This window comes from Hemitrygon akajei, chromosome 11 (assembly GCF_048418815.1).
Source record: "Hemitrygon akajei chromosome 11, sHemAka1.3, whole genome shotgun sequence".
Lineage (NCBI taxonomy): Eukaryota > Metazoa > Chordata > Chondrichthyes > Myliobatiformes > Dasyatidae > Hemitrygon > Hemitrygon akajei.
The window spans coordinates 120,603,415-120,623,499 of record NC_133134.1 but is presented as its reverse complement, the minus strand read 5'-3'; the positions used below and the strand labels follow the sequence as shown (position 1 = coordinate 120,623,499).

At 41.5% G+C, this 20,085-nt stretch overlaps 1 protein-coding gene across 1 annotated transcript in view; it reads left to right on the top strand.

Annotated features, from left to right (window-relative positions):
* The first annotated feature begins 617 nt into the window (after window positions 1-617).
* The window catches only part of LOC140735974 (protein-glutamine gamma-glutamyltransferase 2-like), a 40,294-nt gene continuing 20,826 nt past the window's right edge, over window positions 618-20,085 (top strand). Inside the window, exons 1-4 of the mRNA XM_073061609.1 lie at window positions 618-707; window positions 9,236-9,418; window positions 11,415-11,654; window positions 14,966-15,084. Coding sequence (XP_072917710.1) covers window positions 698-707; window positions 9,236-9,418; window positions 11,415-11,654; window positions 14,966-15,084 — 552 coding nt within the window. The 5' untranslated portion in view covers window positions 618-697. The remainder of the gene's footprint in view (window positions 708-9,235; window positions 9,419-11,414; window positions 11,655-14,965; window positions 15,085-20,085) is intronic.

Sequence of the window (20,085 nt, the reverse complement as noted above, 5' to 3'; positions counted from 1 at the left end):
GAAGTGGATGGGCCTACCAAGATCACTAAGTGACATCTACCTGTATGGGAAAGGAGCTCTGGAGTTGCCTGTCACGGAGCTGACTGAAGAGTTCAAGTGTGCCAAGGGGAGGTTTGAGATGACTCTCTCGAAATCCCATGGCACTGTGTCCAGGATATTGCACCCAGGACCTTAACAGGGAGAAGGTGGTGTATTTATATTTATTGTGCTTTTTTATTATTGCAACCTTTATCTTATTGTGCTTTTTTTAAGCTGCATCTGATCTAGAGTAACAATTATTTTGTTCTCCTTTACACTTGTTCTGAAAGTGACACTAAACAATCTTGAATCTTGATCCTTGTCTGTAAAGCATGAGGCTCCACTGGTTCAGTGAGGGGAGAGGCAAACAGGTGAAAAGTGCAATTAGAAACCAAAACTGCATAGTTAGCAGAATATTTCCAAGCTATGAATTACAGGCCACAGCTAATCATTGTCCATTCAGATGGAGTAGGGGAAATATTTGAATATCTTTCCTGATAGAATGAGATAACATTCTTGTCTGCAGGCAAAACAGGTTTGGCAACATTTCACCAGGCTAATGAGAGGTACGAACGTGTCAAACACATCATGTCAACAGTATAAATTTGAGTGGAAATTTGCCTAGAATCAGTGAAACTGAAGGAGCAGCGGAAAGGACGATTGCTTCATTGATAGCAGCATGGCAGCATGTGAGTCGCTAATACACTTCTTGTTTATGGGGTGAGGGGCTGTAGAGGTGGGTGGGTGGCACAGAAGTGGAAAGATTTGCTTAAAATAAGTTCAATGTTCAAATTAAATTTATTATCTTTAAATTGAACTAAATATTAAATTTAAATTGAAGCAAGAGGCGGAGAGGGAAGAGGTAAAAGAAGCTCGGAAAGAAGCTTTTTTTGTAACTGTTCGGGGAAAAGAGGCTAGACTGCACAGGTGCATGACGTAGCGTGCCAAAGGTTTAAAAGAAAGACCGCCATATACAGCGGCCATCGTTGTAGTGGCCCTTGTCAGAGTGGACTGAGGCAGAGTGGGACAGCTTTGGCTTAACAAGCTTTGGCGAGAACAGGCAGAGGCAAAGTTTGAACGGGGCACGACTGCGCAAGCGCGTGAAAGTCGGCCTCTGAGATCAGTGGGGGAATTTAAAAAGTGAGTAGAGGCTGAGTTCGAGCTTCACTCCAGGTGAGGTAAGGCCAGGTAAGCTCCTTTAATTAATCTAATTAGCTTAGGAGTAGGTAATGGAGGCAACAATTAGGGCAGTTGAGTGCTCCGTTTGCAGTATGTGGGAAGTCAGGGCGAGCACTGTTGTCCCTGATGACTACACCTGCAAAAGGTGCATCCAGCTGCAGCTCCTGACAAACCATGTTAGGGAACTGGAACTGGAGCTGGATGAACTTCGGATCATTCGGGAGGCAGAGGCAGAAATAGACAGCACTTTCAGGGAGATAGTCACCCCTAGGATTCAGGAGACAGGTAGTTGGGTGACTGTCAGGAGAGGGAAGGGGAATAGACAGGAAGAGCAGAGCACCCCTGTGGCCGTTCCCATCAACAATAAGTATACCGTTTTGGATACTGTTGGTGGGGACGACCTACCAGGGACAAGTTGCAATGGTTGCATCTCTGGCATCGAGACTGGACCCTCAGCTCAGAAGGGAAGGAGGGAAAAGAGGAGAGCAGTAGTGATAGGGGATTCGATAGTTAGGGGGACAGATAGGAGGTTCTGTGGAAGAGATTGTGAATCCCGGATGGTGTGTTGCCTCCCTGGTGCCAGGGTCCACGATATCTCAGATCGAGTTCTCAGTATTCTCAAAAGGGAGGGTGAGCAGCTGGATGTCGTGGTCCATGTAGGGACCGATGACGTGGGTTGGAAGAGTGAGGAGGTCCTGAAAGGTGAGTTTAGGGAGCTAGGTGCCAAGTTAAAGGACAGGACCTCCAGGATAGCAATCTCAGGATTGCTACCAGTGCCATATGCAGGTGGGTTTAGAAATAGTAAGATAGTGCAGATCAACAAGTGGCTGAAGACATGGTGCAGGAGGAAGGGCTTCAGATTTATAGATAATTGGGCAGTTTTCCAGGGAACATGGCACCTGTTCCGGTGTGATGGTTTACATCTGAACTGGAGGGGGAGAAGTATTCTTGCAGGTAGGTTTGCTGGAGAGGCTCCAGTGGATTTAAACTAGATACAAGGGGTGAGGGGAACCAGAGTGTAGGAGAAGGAAGAAAAAGAAGACAGTAAAGTTCTTTGTACTGTTAGAGATAAACAGAGAGGAAGAGGTGGAGAATTTCTTAAATGCATTTATTTTAATGCTAGGAGCATTGTAAGAAAGGTGGATGAGCTTAGAGCATGGATTGATACCTGGAAGCATGACGTTTCAGCTATTAGTGAAACATGGTTGCAGGAGAGGTGTTATTGGCAACTAAATATTCCTGGATTTTGTTGCTTCAGATGTGATAGAATCGGAGGGACAAGAGGGGAATGTGTTGCGTTGCTTGTCAGAGAAAATATTACAGCTGTGCTCTGGCAGGATAGATTAGAGGGCTCATCTAGGGAGACTATTTAGGTGGAATTGAGGAATGGGAATGGTGTAGTAACACTTATAGGGATGTATTATAGCCCACCTAATGGGGAATGAGAATTGGAGGAGCAAATTTGCAAGGAGATAGCAGATATTTGTAGTCAGCACAGGGTTGTGATTGTGGGAGATTTTTATTTTCCACACATAGACTGGGAAGCCCATTCTGTAAAAGGGATGGATGGTTTGGAGTTTGTAAAATGTGTGCAGGATAGTTTTTTGCAGCAATACATAGAGGTACCAACTAGAGAAGGGGCAGTGTTGGATCTTCTGGTAGGGAATGAAATAGGTCAGGTGACAGAGATATGTGTTGGGGAGAACTTCGGGTCCAGTGATCACAATGCCATTAGTTTCAATATAATTATATTGATAGGACTGGACTCAGGGTTGAGATTTTTGATTGGAGAAAGGCTAACTTTGAGGAGATGTGAAAGGATTTAGAAGGAGTGGATTGGGACAATTTGTTTTATGGGAAGGATGTAATAGAGAAATGGCAGTCATTTAAAGGTGAAATTTTGAGGGTACAGATTCTTTATGTTCCTGTTAGGTTGAAAGGAAAGGTTAAAGGTTGAGAGATCCATGGTTTTCAAGGGATATTGGAAACTTGGTGAGGAAAAAGAAAGATATCTACAATAAATATAGGCAACATGGAGTAAATGAGGTGCTCGAGCAATTTAAAGAAAGTAAGAAGAATCTTAAGAAAGAAATTAGAAAAGCTGAAAGAAGATACGAGGTTGCTTTGACAAGTAAGGTGAAAATAAATCCGAAGGGTTTCTACAGTTATATTAAAGGCAAAAGGGTAGCGAGGAATAAAATTGGTCCCTTCGAGAAACAGAGTGGACAGCTATGTGTGGAGCTGAAAGAGATGGGGGAGATTTTGAATGATTTCTTTTCTTCTGTATTCACTAAGGAGAAGGATATTGAATTGTGTAAGGTAAGGGAAACAAGTAGGGAAGTTATGGAAACTATGATGATTAAAGAGGAGGAAGTACTGGCGCTTTTAAGGAATATAAAAGTGGATAAATCTCTGGGTCCTGACAGGATATTCCTTATGACCTTGAGGGAAGTTAGTGAAGAAATAGCAGGGGCTCTGACAGAAATATTTCAAATGTCATTAGAAACAGGGATGGTGCCGGAGGATTGGCGTATTGCTCATGTGGTTCCATTGTTTAAAAAAGGTTCTAAGAGTAAACCTAGCAATTATAGGCCTGTCAGTTTGACGTCAGTGATGGGTAAATTAATGGAAAGTATTCTTAGAGATGGTATATATAATTATCTGGGTAGACAGGGTCTGATTAGGAACAGTCAACATGGATTTGTGCGTGGAAGGTCATGTTTGACAAATCTTACTGAATTTTTTGAAGAGGTTACGAGGAAAGTTGACGAGGGTAAAGCAGTGGATGTTGTCTATATGGACTTCAGTAAGGCCTTTGACAAGGTTCCACACGGAAGGTTAGTTAGGAAGGTTCAATCATTAGGTATTAATATTGAAGTAGTACAATGGATTCAACAGTGGCTGGATGGGAGATGCCAGAGCGTAGTGGTGGATAACTGTTTGTCAGGTTGGAGGTCGGTGACTAGTGGTGTGCCTCAAGGATCTGTACTGGGTCCAATGTTGTTTGTCATATACATTAATGATCTGGATGATGGGTTGGTAAATTGGATTAGTAAGTATGCAGTAAGGTAGGTGGCGTTGTGGATAATGAAGTAGGTTTTCAAAGCTTGCAGAAAGATTTAGGCCAGTTAGAAGAGTGGGCTGAGCGATGGCAGATGGAGTTTAATGCTGATAAGTGTGAGGTGCTACATTTTGGTAGGAATAATCCAAATGGACATACACGGTAAATAGTAGGGCATTGAAGGATGCAGTAGAACAGAGTGATCTAGGAATAATGGTGCATAGTTTACTGAAGGTGGAATCTCATGTGGATAGGGTGGTGAAGAAAGCTTTTGGTATGCTGGCCTTTATAAATCAGAGCATTGAGTATAGGAGTTGGGATGTAATGTTAAAATTGTACAAGGCATTGGTAAGGCCGAATTTGGAGTATTGTGTACAGTTCTCATCACTGAATTATAGGAAAGATGTCAACAAAATAGAGAGAGTATAGAGAAGATTTACTAGAATGTTACCTGGGTTTCAGCACCTAAGTTACAGGGAAAGATTGAACAAGTTAGGTCTTTATTCTTTGGAGCGTAGAAGGTTGAGGGGGGGGACTTGATAGAGGTATTTAAAATTATGAGGGGGATAGATAGAGTTGACATGGATAGGCTTTTTTTCCGTTCAGAGTAGGGGAGAAGCACTGTCGACGTTTCGGGCCGAGACCCTGCCCCATTAAGACAAACAACTAATGTGCTAAAGACAACAACCTGTGCAAATGCAAAGAGAAAAATATCATAATTGTAAATAACTATGCAATAAATATTGAAAACATGAGATGAAGAGTCCTTGAAAGTGATTCGATAGGTTGTGAGAACAGTTCAGTGATAGGGCGAGTGCAGTTGAGTGAAGTTATAGGCTTTGGTTCAAGAGCCAAATGGTTGAGGGGTATTAACTGTTCCTGAACCTGGTGGTATGAGTCCTGAGGCTCCTGTACCTCCTTCCTGATGGCAGCAGTGCGAAGAGAGCATGACCTTGGTGGTGGGGGTCCCTGATGATGGATGCTGCTTTCCTGCCACAGCGCTCCATATAAATGTGCTCAGTGGAGGGAAGGGTCTACCTGTGATGGATTGCGCCATGTCCACTGATTTTTTATATGTTCTGTAACTACTTTTTATAATGTAGTTAACAACTTTATGGGAGTTTTAGAGAGATTGATTTGCTGAAGCCATATTTTTTAAGGAATAAATTTGCAAATGTGCCTGTATTCAAAACATGTAAGAAGAGCAGACTTTTATTTTCAACTTTTCTTTTGACTTACTGTGTTGGGAGATGTATCTATGGAAAATACAGACGTGTTATTGCAGACCCAGCTGCCTCATGTAAACGAGCACGTTCATCTCTTTCTCCTGAGCCTATTTTTAAAGACATTCATAATTCTGTCCCACCAGCACTTCCTTCATAACATATTAACCTTTATTTTCCATACAAATTTGGTTTTCCATCACTACTTCTGAAAGGGACCTCGAGCAAACGGGTAGTCTCTGAAACATTCAGATAGCAAATTCATTCCTTCTCGCAGTCATCGTCGATTGACCTCTTGAGGAGGATTATTGCAATTTCCATATAGCATGTCTTATTTTGAATGAGGTCCTCCGCTATTTCTGGTACATCCTAATCTAGATGCAGCATCAGCATCAGGCACAAACAAGGTAATTATCCTGTTCACCTTTATGCACAATAGGAGGAGAAACAGTCCATGGATGTTATCAAAAGTAATGTGTCACCAAGTAATATCAAATGCTCATAATGTGACATAAAGGGTCCAGCAGTGGCATGTTCCTGTTGTGATGAAGGGTAAACTTGGCAAATTAAAGGAACCTTGGCTGACAGTAGATATTGAGGCTCTGTTCAGGGAAGTTTCCGAGGTCATTTTTGAGTGAGTTTCATGATGACAATAAAAAGATGAAGAATATTCTTCAGGGGCAAATTAAAATAGCAAAGAGATGGTACAAATAGATCTGACAGGTAAGTTCAAGAAAATCCCAAAGAAGTTCCATAGCTGTATTAAGAGTAAAGGGGTGGCTGCTGAGAGAAGAAGTCCGCTTAGAGATCAGCGGTCTTAGCCGGAGGAAATGGGTGGGAGTTTTAATAAATATTCCCCCTCAGGGTTTAGCGAGGAGAAAATCATGGTTGCTCAAAAAACCCCAGAAACAACTGGAGATGTTTTGCAAAGCATTCACATTACTAGGGAGAAGTTATTTGCAGGTTTATAATGAGTTATGTTTGATAAATCCCTAGGACCTACCCAAGTGCATCACTGGACTTTGTATCAGGTTAGAGAAGAAATTCAGGAGGCCTTTATAGAAATATCTGCTTCACTGTTAGCTAGTGGTGAAGTTCCTGAAGATTGAAAGGCAGCTAATATTGTTCTGTTGTTTAACCGGGGAGCAAAAGGCTGGTCAGTATGACATTAGTAGTGGGGAAGTTACTGGAGGGAAATCTGTGGAACAGGATGAGAACGAGTCAGCATGACTCTACATGAAAAGTCATGCTTTATTAAAATATTAGAATTTTAGAATTTAAAAAAGATAGATGAGGGTAGAGCAGTGAATGCTGTTCATTTCAACTTTATCTTGGCTTTTGACCAAGTCCCACATGATAGGCTGGTCTAGAAAATTAGGTCCTTTGGAAACTAGGGAGCGCTAGTTACGTGCATTCAAAATTTTCTCAGAGGTAGGAGGAAGAGGGTGTGGTTGAAGGTTGTTTCTTGGAATGAAGGCAGGCTGGTAACTAATGGTGTACTGCAGGGGTCAGTGTCAGAACCTTGTTACCTGTTTTTTTATGTAAATGACCTGGAGGTGAATGCACAATACCTGATCAGTAAGTTTGCAGGTGACACAAAATTACAAGGAGTTGCTGATAATGAAGAAGGTTACCATAAATTAAAGGGATTTAAATTAGTTATGGAGGTGGGCCAAGGTATAGCAAAAGGATTTTAACAAAGGTAAGTGTGAGGTGATGCACTTTGGAAAGTCATACCAGTGTAGTATTTATATTATGTACTTTAGCACACTAGGATATGTAATGGAACAGAAGGACCCTGAAGTACAAACACATATTGCTGATTGAAATCAGTGTCACAGATAGGCAGTGTGATGAAAAAGGTGCTTAGCACATTGAAGTCATAGCACTGCGCACTGGAATTTGGATTTTATGTTGTTGAAAAGCCTGTACTGTGTACAGCTTTGATCACCCTGTCAGAGGAAACATGAGGTTAAACTGGAAGAGCAAGCTAAGCTTTATTAGCTTGTTACAATGATTAGAAGGCTTGAGTTGAACGGAGAGGTTGGCCAGGCTAGGTCTGTATTCCTTGAAGTGCAGGAGAGATGGGGGTGATGATAGAGAGATTTATAAAATCATGAGGGGCATAGACATAGTGGATGGCAGCAGTCTTTTCCCCAGGGGAGGGCATAGGTGTAGGGTGAGAGGAGAAAGACTTAAAAGGGATCTGAGGGGCAACTTTTTCACCCAAGGGTACTGAATATGTGAGATGAGCTGCCAGTGGAAGTGGTTGAGGCAGGTTCAATGGTATCACTTCAGAAGCACTTAGAAAAGTCCATGGAAGGCAGGGTGATGCACCATCAATAACTCTGTGAGACGTGAGACGAGATATAGGCTTTTATTGGCTGGAAGAAAGAACAAGCAGCAATTGACCACCACACTATATCCTGGAGACTGAGGCCGGGGCGGAGTCCCCAATCGCCTTTATACTGGGGTCCGTGGGAGGAGCCACAGGAGCAGTCAGCAGGGAGGCGTATCCAGACAGGTATATGTAGTTCACCACACAGGGGCTGAGAGGTATGCGGGCTGGACACAGTAAACTGGGACCAGCAGGGTGCGTATGTGTGGTAAACCATGTATATCTGCCTGGATATGCCTAGACACGTCCCTCCTGTGGCTCCTCCCACAGACCCCTGAATAAAGGCGATTGTGTCACTGCTCCTCCCACAGTCCAGGAGAGTCGTGCAGCATGGACGTAGATCCATTTTGTTGTTCATAAAAGCCTTTCAGTATTTACTCTACTTCCAGTCTTTTGGAGTAATTGATAGTGCATCGATTTTATTAACAATAAGCTGAGACCATAGTTGATTTGAGTTCATGATTGTACAAGGGAGGAATACTGAAGTGGTTTCCCATTGCCTTCTTCAGTTGCAGTGTCCATACTGGATGGGTAACCCTGGCCATTGATCAGCAGATTCATCTACCCAGCGTTTTCAGTTTTACAACCATAAATTCCAGTTGTAGAATCTGCTTGTAAAACCATCCACCACTTGCAAACCATGGCTTCATGTGACCCTGACTGGGAGGCTAAACCTTGCCCAAGGGTGACTTGTAGGCTATCGGATGGAAGGAGAGCCTCACACCTCTTTTTGCTGAGGAATTGCACAGCACCGACACCAATAGAGTGAATTAGCTTCTGTAATCTTACACCAGGAACATCATCAAGCTACTACCTGAGTGTACACATCTGCTTGTTTCAACCACTCCCACAGAAGAACTCCCCCTTATTGCAGAATAAACTGAAGAGGAAATGGGTTGATTCGATCTGTCAGCGCACCCATGTTCAAAAAGATGGCAATAGAAGCACTTCCTGCAGATGCAGTCGTCTCACAATTAATAATTATATCAATACATCACCCAGAAGAACCATTCCTTTCAATAGAAAATAAAGCTAAGATGTTGCACATTATTTAAAGGTGTGAAGAACCTTCCACACGTCAAATAAGACAACTATGCCACATAACCACTCTCAGAGATGCTCCTAACTGCTTCTTTCTTACTTCCACCATTTTACAAGGAAGCTCTTCTAACTGTTGAGCACTAAAATTGTGTGAAGTAGAAGATGACAACAAATCTTTAGTCCATAACTAATGAATCCCCAAATATTTAACATCAAATTATACAGTATTTTCTCCTCAAAAGGTAAAATGGAATATATTGTAGTTCACTTTAATCTTACCTGTTAAATTTCCTTCTGGTGTGGATTCTGTTACAGTTGCTGAAGTGAATTACACTGCCGACTTTCACTGTGAGAAGAACAACCAGCAGCACAGGACCGATGAGATCACCACCAAACGACTGATCATCAGGAGAGGACAAACTTTCCAAATCTCTGTGCAAGTGGACAGGGATGAATGTCTCATAGACCACAACAATATTTTGTTCACTGCTGAGACAGGTAGAGTCATGAACAAAGTAGGGAGGATTGCAATGTAAGGTAAAAGCAATGTATAATTTCAATATGGTATTTCTGTAACAAAGGTAATACACAGCAAATTCTACTGAACCAGAAGTGCATGTTTTAGTTTCTTGTTATAAGTTGTAATAAGAATTCATTGAGGGGTTAAACATTCCTCAGAAAGGAAGCATAAACCACACTTTCACATAAATCTGAAATACTTTATCCAAAATAGCCTACAATATCAAGCTTCACTCCTTAAATGAGACTAAACTATGGGAAATGTTGCTGTCACATCGTTCCATGTTTGTTAGGTAAGGATGTTAGAAGATAAAACATACAACACAACACAGCACAGTACAAGCCTTTCAGCTCACAATTTTCTGCTAAACTAACCTACTCCAAGATCAATCTAACGCTTCCCAGATAGCCCCCCATATTTTAGAAAGGATATACTGATATTGGAGAGGGTTCAGAGAAGATTCACAAGAATGATTCCAAGAATGGAAGTGTTACCATATGAGGAATGTCTGGCAGCTCTTGGACTTTATTCTTGGGAGTTCAGGAGAAAGAAGCGGGATCTCAGAAAAACATTCTGAATGTTAAAATGCCTGAACAGATTAGATATGGCAAAGTTATGTCCCATGGTAGGGGATTCTAGGACAAGAGGGCACGACTTCAGGATTGAAGAATATCCTTTTAGAACTGAGAACTGAGACGGAGAAATTATTTTAGTCAGAGGGTGGTAAATCTGTGGAATTTGTTGCCACAAGCGGCTGTGGAGGCCAAGTCATTGGGTGTATTTAAGGCAGAGATAGTTAGGTTCTTGATTAGCCAGGGCGTCAAAGGGTATGGGGTGAGAGCAGGGGAGTGGGGATGACTGGAAGGACTGGATCAGCCCATGTGTTAATGGCGGAGCAGACTCGATCAGCCAAATGGCCTACTTCGGCTCCTATATCTTATGGTCTAATGGTCTTAATGAGGTGACCAGAACTGAATACAATACTCCAAATGCAGTCTATAGAGTTGTATAGAGCTGTAACATTTCCTCATGGCTCTTGCACTCAATCCCCCAACTAATAAAGGCCAACACATTATACCATCCTATCAACTCATGCAGCATCTTTCAGGGACCTATGGACATGGACCCCAAGATCCCTCTGTACCTCTGCTCTGCTCGGAATCCTGTAATTAACCCTGCAAAGACATGCAGGTGAAGCTCTGCCTCAATTGGAGGGACTGTTTGGTGCAACACCTGCCCCGCTTCCAGGGATTCGTCTCAGGAGGGAGATCAGTGGGGAGTGATGAATGGGCAGGGGAGTCTCAGAGACAACAATCCCCATGGAAAGTGGAGAGTGAGGGTGTGTTGAGAAAGATGTGTTTAGTGGTAGGATTCCATTGAAGATTGTAGAGGTTACAGAGAATTTTCACATACCAACATGTCAGTCCATCGCCTCCTCTATTGCCGTGAGAAAGCAGCACTCAGGTTGGAGGAGCAACACCTCATTTTCAATATGGGTACGCTCCATGCTGATGGCATGAAATTTGGTTTCTCTAACTTCCCCTAATCTCTCCCCCAACCTTCCATTCCCCATTCCGACTCCCTTCTTATACTTTTCTTCTCCTCACCTGCCTCTGGTGCACCTCTTCCTACTCCTTCACCCATGGTCCACTCTCATCTCTTATCAGATTCCTTCTTCTTCACCCCTTTACCCTTTCCGCCTATCATCCTCAAACTTCTCTCTTCATTAACTTTCCCCTCCCTCTGACTTTCCCCCTCACCCAGCTTCACTTGTACCTCTTCCCCTCCACCCACCTTTTTATTCTGGATTCTTCCCCCTTATTTTCCAGTCCTGATGAAAGGTCTCAGCCCAAAGTATCTACTGTTTAGTTCTCTGCATAAATGCTTCCTGACCTGTTGAGTTCCTCTAGCATTTTGTGTGTGTTATAGTCTGACTAAATGTTGAATTAACTTTTTTTCCTTATTCTGTGTTAGGGCCAAAACCTACAGAACCAGCTGGAACAAAAGCCTTGTTTAAAATAAGTTCAATTAATCGAAGACAGTGGAGTGGAGCTATTGTTTCCAGCACTGGAACCACGTTGGTCCTAACTGTATTCCCACCACCAAGTGCCAAGATTGGACAATACACTTTAGCACTCCTGAGGCCCATAGGATTTCAGATGATGAGGTACAAACTAGGACAGTTCATACTACTTTTCAACCCATGGTGCAAAGGTATGTATCATTTTAATGCTGTGACTTATGGAGTTCAAAGCACGTAATTTACTGGAGAGGGCCACTACTACATCAATATTATGTAATTCATGAAAACTTTGATAAGCTACTGGCAATTTGTAGCGTTGCCATAAGTAGTTGCTTCCAATTGCCGAAATTCATCAAGACATATAGGAATTCCAATCATGAAACATGCTTTAAATATTCTAAATGGAATTTCTTTTTCCATAGAATGGTGAAATAATAGAAATTGTTTGCATATGGAGCAATTGGGAGGAAGTACTTAGATGATTTAAAGAGAAAGCAAAATCAATATATGAAAGAGGAAAGAATAGAAGGTTATGCTGAGAGAATTCAATGAACTAGGGTGAAAAATATATAAGCATTGAATAATCAGATCATTTGGCCCATTTCTCTGCTTTAATTTCCAATTTTGACCATTTATTAGTAAATGTGTATAACATGTCAGAGTCACTACGTTTCATAGTGCCAAACTGAATTCCACAGCAGATACTACCTTGTTAATTTGAATGACTGGAAACATCATTCTCTTTGCAATGCACTCTTCCAAATGTATAAGGCATAGAAGTATATTTCTAGGGCCATTCTCCTAACATTGGTGAAGCCATCCTCTACACAGAAAAGGCCACACATTCATTCTGTTTTACTTTGAAGATGAACTTGGCAACATATTGGTTCAGCTTTTATGGGAATGCCAATAATATTCTGCTGCCTTTCATAGCCCCAGCTTTACAGTTTTTCCAAAGTAGTTGCACTTCAAACAGTGGACCCTCCCTGTCCCTGCTTCCATTTTGCATCACAAGTGGAGACTTACTGTTGTTTTAATTGAGTATAAGACCCATTTTCCCCCCTTAAAGTCGTTACAGTTACAGTTCCCTTGTCAGAAAGTCAAGGCATTGTGAATTGATGCAGAAATGATAAATGAAGTATGAATATTAATTGCATATAAAATGAGCAGTGGTGCAAATTGACATGAGCAACAATATGGGAAGCCCTGTTGTACATGCTTAAAAGTGTTGTTCAGGAGATGAGTTTGATCATGAATTCAGCCAGTTTTTAATGTCGAGATAAATGAACTCAAGAAACTCGTGCAGCTGAGAGGTATACTGCTCTGGAAGCTGAAGTAGAGATCACCTGCCGGTCACAGGTGAAGACCTTCAGAGAGAATTGGTAATATGAAGACCATCAGTTGGGTGGCCAAGTAGCTCATTCCAGTAACATCCTGGTAAATATGTACTGCACTCTGCCTGAGCGGGTGGTAAATGCAGAGTTCTCACAATAGTTAACGAGTATCTAAGCGAGCACTTGAAATACCAAGGCATAGTAGACTAGAGACCAAGATAAGTCTAGATGGATACTTCATCAGCTACAGGAATGAGGTGGGCTAAGGCACTTGCTTCCCTCCAGCCTGACTTTATGATTCTATGTTGCTAGGTTAATTGAAAAAGAACCATATCTGTTTCAAGGTCATGTGCAAAATTATACTGCAACTGACTGGAGCACACCTTTCACCTACTGAAGCTGATGATCCAGATATTCTCCAGTTTGCCAACAAACTATCAATCAAAGCTTATTTTCTGGCTGTACTATGATTTGTCAGCATTCTTCTGTCCCAACTCCACCAACTGACACTCTCCCTCCACGTTCCAATAATTATTTTTCATGTTTAGAAACATAGCGCAGTATCAGTCTATTACAGCAGAATGGCCCCATGAGTTTCTGCATCCAATACATCATTCGCCATAACTATTGACATCTTCAACTAGATTCTACCACCAAACACATCTTCACCTCCCCTTCCATCTCTACTTTCTGCAAGGATTGCTCCTTCCATGATCCCCTTGTCCATTTTTCTCCTTCCCCACTAACCTCCCACCGGGTAACTATCCCTGAAGGTATCAGATATGCCACACTTGCTCATTTACCTTCTCTCTTACCTCCATTCAGTGCCCCAAACAGTTCACCTGCATATCTGTTGGAGTTGCCTATTGTATTCCATGCTCCCAATGTGACCTCCTCTACAAAGGTGAGACCTGTCGTAAGTTGGGAGACGGCTTTGTCAAGAACCTCTGCTCCATCTGCCAAAAGCTGTATTTCCCGGTGGCCAACCATTTTCATTCTTATCTCCATTCAATTTCTGACATGTTGGTCCATGGCCTCCTTTTTTGCCATGATAATAGCACTCTCAGAGTGACAGGGTAACACATATTCTGTCTAGGTGGTCTCAAACCTAATAGCATAAAGATCAATTTCTCCTTCCGGTAAACTTTTTTTCCCTCCACCTTCTCTCTCTTCTATTCCCCACTCTGGTCTCTTATCTCTTCCTCTCACCCTGTTCCCTTCCTTCTTCCCTTTCTCCCATGGTCTACTCTCTTCTCTTATCAGATTCCTTCTTTTCCAGGCCTTTACCTTTCCTACCCACCTGGCTTCTCCTATCATTCTCTAGCTGTTCCTTCTTTCCCTCTCCCCATCTTTTTCATCTGGCATCTTCTCCCTTTCTTTACAGTCTTGAAGAAAGGGTTCGGTCTGAAACATTGACTATTTACTCATTTCCATAAATGCCGCTTGACCTGCTGAGTTCCTCCTGAATTTTGTGTGTATAGTACTTGTATTTCTAAGTCCTTCAGTTCCATTACTCTCCCTTGTACCCTTACCATAGTAAAAGTCTTACGTTGGCCTGATTTTCCAAAATATATCAGCTCGGTTGTATCTGAATTGAAATCCATTTTCCACACCTTGGCTCACTTTCTGAATCAATCAAGATTCCCCTCTAATTTATGGTAACCTTCTTCACTATAAACAATATTGTGTCATCTGCAAAGTTACTGATTTGTGCACTCACAGTAAAATCATTTCTATAAATAGCCAATAACTGGGTCTCAAAGCTGAACCCTGTGGCACACTTCTAGTCACTGGCCTCCATTCAGAGAAGCAACCTTCAACCAACGCCCTCCCTACTTACAGGCTAATTTTGAATCCAATACTGATGTCCGGCTGACTAACTTGTAGTTCTCTGACTTGTCTTTCTGCACTTCTTAAACAGCAAAGCAACTGTAGCCACCTTCCAATCTTTGGCAATTTCACCAGTGGCAAAAGTATTCCAATCGCATGTATATTATATACATATCTTCTATCAATATTCTGATTATAACAAATAGTCTTCAATTTTCCGCATTTGAAACTTCAGTTTCCCAGTATGGGTCAGAAGAAATTTTTGTGCAGTTCTTTTTAATTCATGTGTATACTTTGCAAATAAATTGATAAGCTATTAAAGCTGTTTACCATGTTAGAGGATGAAGTCTTTCTGGATAGTGAGGAACAACGAAATGAATACGTGCTAAATGAAGATGGAATCATCTACAATGGCAGTTGTTACCAGATTACTAGTCGCTCATGGTACTTTGGACAGGTATGTGAAATCCTGAATTAATCCTCTATTGGTTCTTGCATTCATGTGAGCTTCATTTATTTATCACTGCTCCTCTCATGACCCTCATTGCCTCCTGATCTAGCAATGCTTCGAGCTCATTCTTGGAGGCCTTAAACTCCTCAATTCTTTCCTAATCATCTGCATCCTTTGGTACACTAATTGAAAGCTATATATTTGACTATTCTTGTGTTCTCTGTTCCAATTTTTCAACATGGTGTCAATTTTCTGTCTACTCCTGTGAATATTTTGGAATATTTTACCACGTTAGAGATGCAACCCGTGTAAACTATCATTTTTCAGCTGAATGAGTTCCATTTGGACGTTGGAGGGCTGAGAAACCATTCAACACTAGAGCAACACTAAAAATACTCAAACCTCTTGATGAACAAGTATCATTTATCTTGGAATATTTGTAGCTCTAATCCTGCAGCAAGTGTTGGCTTCCTACCGAGGATTCCAAACCGAAGATGAATGCTCTGAAAGTAAATGTAAAACCTCACAAGTAAAAACTCATAATTCATTTAGTTCCACTGTTAAGTATCCTGTGTCAGCAGGATTGGCTGAGAGAAAATAAATCAATGAATTTATTCCCCCAGTGTTGCATTAAACAAATTCATACAGTACAGAGGAAGGGCACTCAGTCAAGCCCTTTGCCAGTTATAACCCAATTAGTTTTGTATTCTTTCCCAGCAGCCTATCAGGAGTGTCATCCAAATGTTAACACTGTTTTCCTTTACATTATTCTACTTCTTCGACCAATCACCTTATATCTGGCCTCACTTTAATAATCAAGAAATATCTTTTTGATAAACCACATTGGTTTAAACACCACTCACAGGACTCCTTAAATGTGAATGTTCTAAAAGAAACAGCAACAAACCTCCAGCTAATTAATTTAACTGTAATCATTTAGCAATGGAAGCATTCTTCAAAGTTTACACCCTCTCCAAAATACTCTCATTCTTCCCAAAGTGTGAGCCGCTTGTTATATATAATTCTTTGACTTTTTTTCTATGCCTCAGCAGAGACTATAGAACATGGAACAATACAGCACAGAAACAGGCCATTCAACCCACAATATTGTGATGAACCAACTAAAGAGCAAATCAAGAACACCCAAATGCTAATCCCTCCTACCTACACAATGTCTATATCCCTCCATCTTCCTCACATCCATGTGCCTATCCAAATGTCTTTCAAAAGCCTCCAATGCATTTGCCTCTGCCACCATACCAGGCAGTGCATTCTATGCATCCACCACTCTTTGAATAAAAATTTACCCCTCACATCCCCTTTGAACCTACTCCCTTAGGTATTAGACATTTCAACACTAGGAAACAGATACTCCTTGTCTACTCTATCTATGCCTCTCATAATCTTAAAACCTCTATCAGATTTCCCCTCAGCCTCTGACACTCCAGAGAAAATAACCCAAGTTTATTCAGCCTCTCATTAGACACATGCCCTCTAAACCAGGCAGCACCCTCTCCAAATCCTCAGCATTCTTCCTGTAGTTTGGGCAAATTGAACTGTATGCAATACTCCAGATGAGGCTTAACCAGAGTTGTACGCATAAAGTTGCAACATGATCTCTTGACCTTTGAACTCAATGCCTTGACTAATAAAAGAAAACATCTCATAAGCCTTCTTAACCACCTTATCAACCTGTGTAGCCACTATCAATAAACTAAGAACTTGCATCCCAAGATCTCTCTGTTCAGCAATGCTGTTAATAATTTTGCCTATAATAGTACATTGGCCCCTTGCCTTTGCCCTACCAAGGAGCAGTACCTCACATTTATCTGGGTTAAACTCCATCTGCCATTTCTCTGCCCATTTCTGCAGCTGATCTTTATCGCTCTGTATTCTTTGCCAGTCTTCTATACTATCTACAATTCTACCAATTTTGATATCATCAGCAAACTTGCCAGCCCACACATCTACATTTTCATCCATAAATAACTCAACTTTGCTTTGACTAGAGGTTGGATTGTATAGCACTTCAGTTTTGTGTGGTATTCAAATGATGTTCCATTAATAATATAACCATATAACAATTACAGCACGGAAACAGGCCATATTGGCCCTTCTAGTCCGTGTCAAATGCTTACTCTCACCTAGTCCCACTGGCCCACACTCATCCCATAACCCTCCATTCCTTTCCTGTCCATATACCTATCTAATTTTACATTAAATGACAATACCAAACCTGCCTCTATCACTTCAACTGGAAGCTCATTCCACACAGCTACCACTCTCTGAGTAAAGAAATACCCCCTCATGTTTCCTTAAACTTTTGCCCCCTAAGTCTCAACTCATGTCCTCTTGTTTGAATCTCCCCTACTCTCAATGGAAAAAGCCTACCCACGTCAACTCTATCTATCCCCCTCATAAATTTAAATACCTCTATCAAGTCCCCCCTCAACCTTCTACGCTCCAAAGAATAAAGACTTAACTTGTTCAAACTTTCCCTGGAACTTAGGTGCTGAAACCCAGGTAACATTCTAGTAAATCTTCTCTGTACTCTCTCTATTTTGTTGATATCTATCCTATAATTCAGTGACCAGAACTGTACACAATACTCCAAATTCAGCCTTACCAATGCCTTGTAGAATTTTAACATTACATCCCAACTCCTATACTCAATGCTCTGATTTATAAAGGCTAGCATACCAAAAGCTTTTTTCACTACCCTATCCACATGAGATTCCACCTTCAGGAAACTATGCTCCATTATTCCTGGATCATTCTGTTCTACTGCATTCTTTAATGCCCTACTATTTACCATGTATGTCCTATTCGGATTATTCCTACCAAAATGTAGTACCTCACACTTATCAGCATTAAACTCCATCTGCCATCGCTCAGCCCACTCTTCTAACTGATCTAAATCTCTCTGCAAGCTTTGAAAACCTACTTCATTATCCACAACGCCACCTACCTTACTGCATACTTACTAATCCAATTTACCAACCCATCATCCAGATCATTAATGTATATGACAAACATTGGACCCAGTACAGATCCCTGAGGCACACCACTAGTCACCAACCTCCAACCTGACAAACAGTTATCCGCCACTACTCTCTGGCATCTCCCATCCAGCCACTGTTGAATCCATTGTACTACTTCAATATTAATACCTAACAATTGAACCTTCCTAACTAACCTTCCGTGCGGAACCTTGTCAAAGGCCTTACTGAAGTCCATATAAACAACATCCACTGCTTTACCCCCGTTAACTTTCCTCGTAACCTCTTCAAAAAATTCAATAAGATTTGTCAAACATGACCTTCCACGCACAAATCCATGTTGACTGTTCCTAATCAGACCCTGTCTATCCAGATAATTATATATACCATCTCTAAGAATACTTTTCATTAATTTACCCACCACTGACGTCAAACTGACAGACCTATAATTGCTAGGTTTACTCTTAGAACCCTTTTTAATCAATGGAACCACATGAGCAATGCGCCAATCCTCAGGCACCATCCCTGGTTCTAATGACATTTGAAATATTTCTGTCAGAGCCCCTGCTATTTCTACATTAACCTCCTTCAAGGTCCTAGGGAACGTCCTGTCAGGACCCAGAGATTTATCCACTTTTATATTCCTTAAAAGCGCCAGTACTTCCTCCTCTTTAATCGTCATAGTTTCCATAACTTCCCTACTTGTTTCCCTTACCTTACACAATTCAATATCCTTCTCCTTAGTAAATACCGAAGAAAAGAAATTGTTCAAAATCTCTCCCATCTCTTTCAGCTCCACACATAGCTGTCCTCTCTGATTCTCTAAAGGACCAATTTTATCCCTCACTATCCTTTTGCTATTAATATAACTGTAGAAACGCTTTGGATTTATTTTCACCTTACTTGCCCAAGCAACCTCGTATCTTCTTTTAGCTTTTCTAATTTCTTTCTTAAGATTCTTCTTACATTCTTTATATTCCTCGAGCACCTCATTTACTCCATGCTACCTATATTTATTGTAGATATCTCTCTTTTTCCTCACCAAGTTTCCAATATCCCTTGAAAACCATGGCTCTGTCAAACTTTTAACCTTTCCTTTCAACCTAACAGGAACATAAAGAATCTGTACCCTCAAAATTTCACCTTTCAATGACAGCCATTTCTCTATTACATCCTTCCCATAAAACAAATTGTCCCAATCCACTCCTTCTAAATCCTTTCACATTGCCTCAAAGATAGCCTTTCTCCAATCAAAAATCTCAACCCTGGGTCCAGTCCTATCCTTCTCCATAATTATATTGAAACTAATGGCATTGTGATCACTGGACTCAAAGTTCTCCCCAACACATACCTCCGCCACCTGACCTATTTCATTCCCTAAAAGAAGATCCAACGCTGCCCCTTTGCTAGTTGGTACCTCTATGTATTGCTGCAAAAAACTACCCTGCACATATTTTACAAACTCCAAACCATCCATCCCTTTTACAGACAACACACACAAAATGCCGGCGGAAGACAGCAGGCCAGGCAGCATCTATAAGTAGAAACACTGTCGATGTTTCAGGCCGAGACCCTTCATCAGGACTAACTGAAAGGAAAGATAGTAAGAGATTTGAAAGTAGTGGGGGGGGGGAGAGGGAAATGCAAAATGATAAGAGAAAACTGGAGGGGGTGGGATGAAGCTAAGAGCTGGAAAGGTGATTGGCGAAAGTGATACAGAGCTGGAGAAGGGAAAGGATCATGGGACGGGAGGCCTAGGGGAATGAAAGGGGGATGGGGGAGCACCAAAGGGAGATGGAGAACAGGCAGAGTGATGGGCAGAGAGAGAGAAAAAAACAAACAACTAAATATGTCAGGGATGGGGTAAGAAGGTGAGGAGGGGCATTAACGGAAGTTAGAGAAGTCAATGCTCATGCCATCAGGTTGGAGGCTACCCAGCTGGTATATAAGGTGTTGTTCCTCCAACCTGAGTTTGGATTCATTTTGCCTCCAAGCTGATGGCATGAAC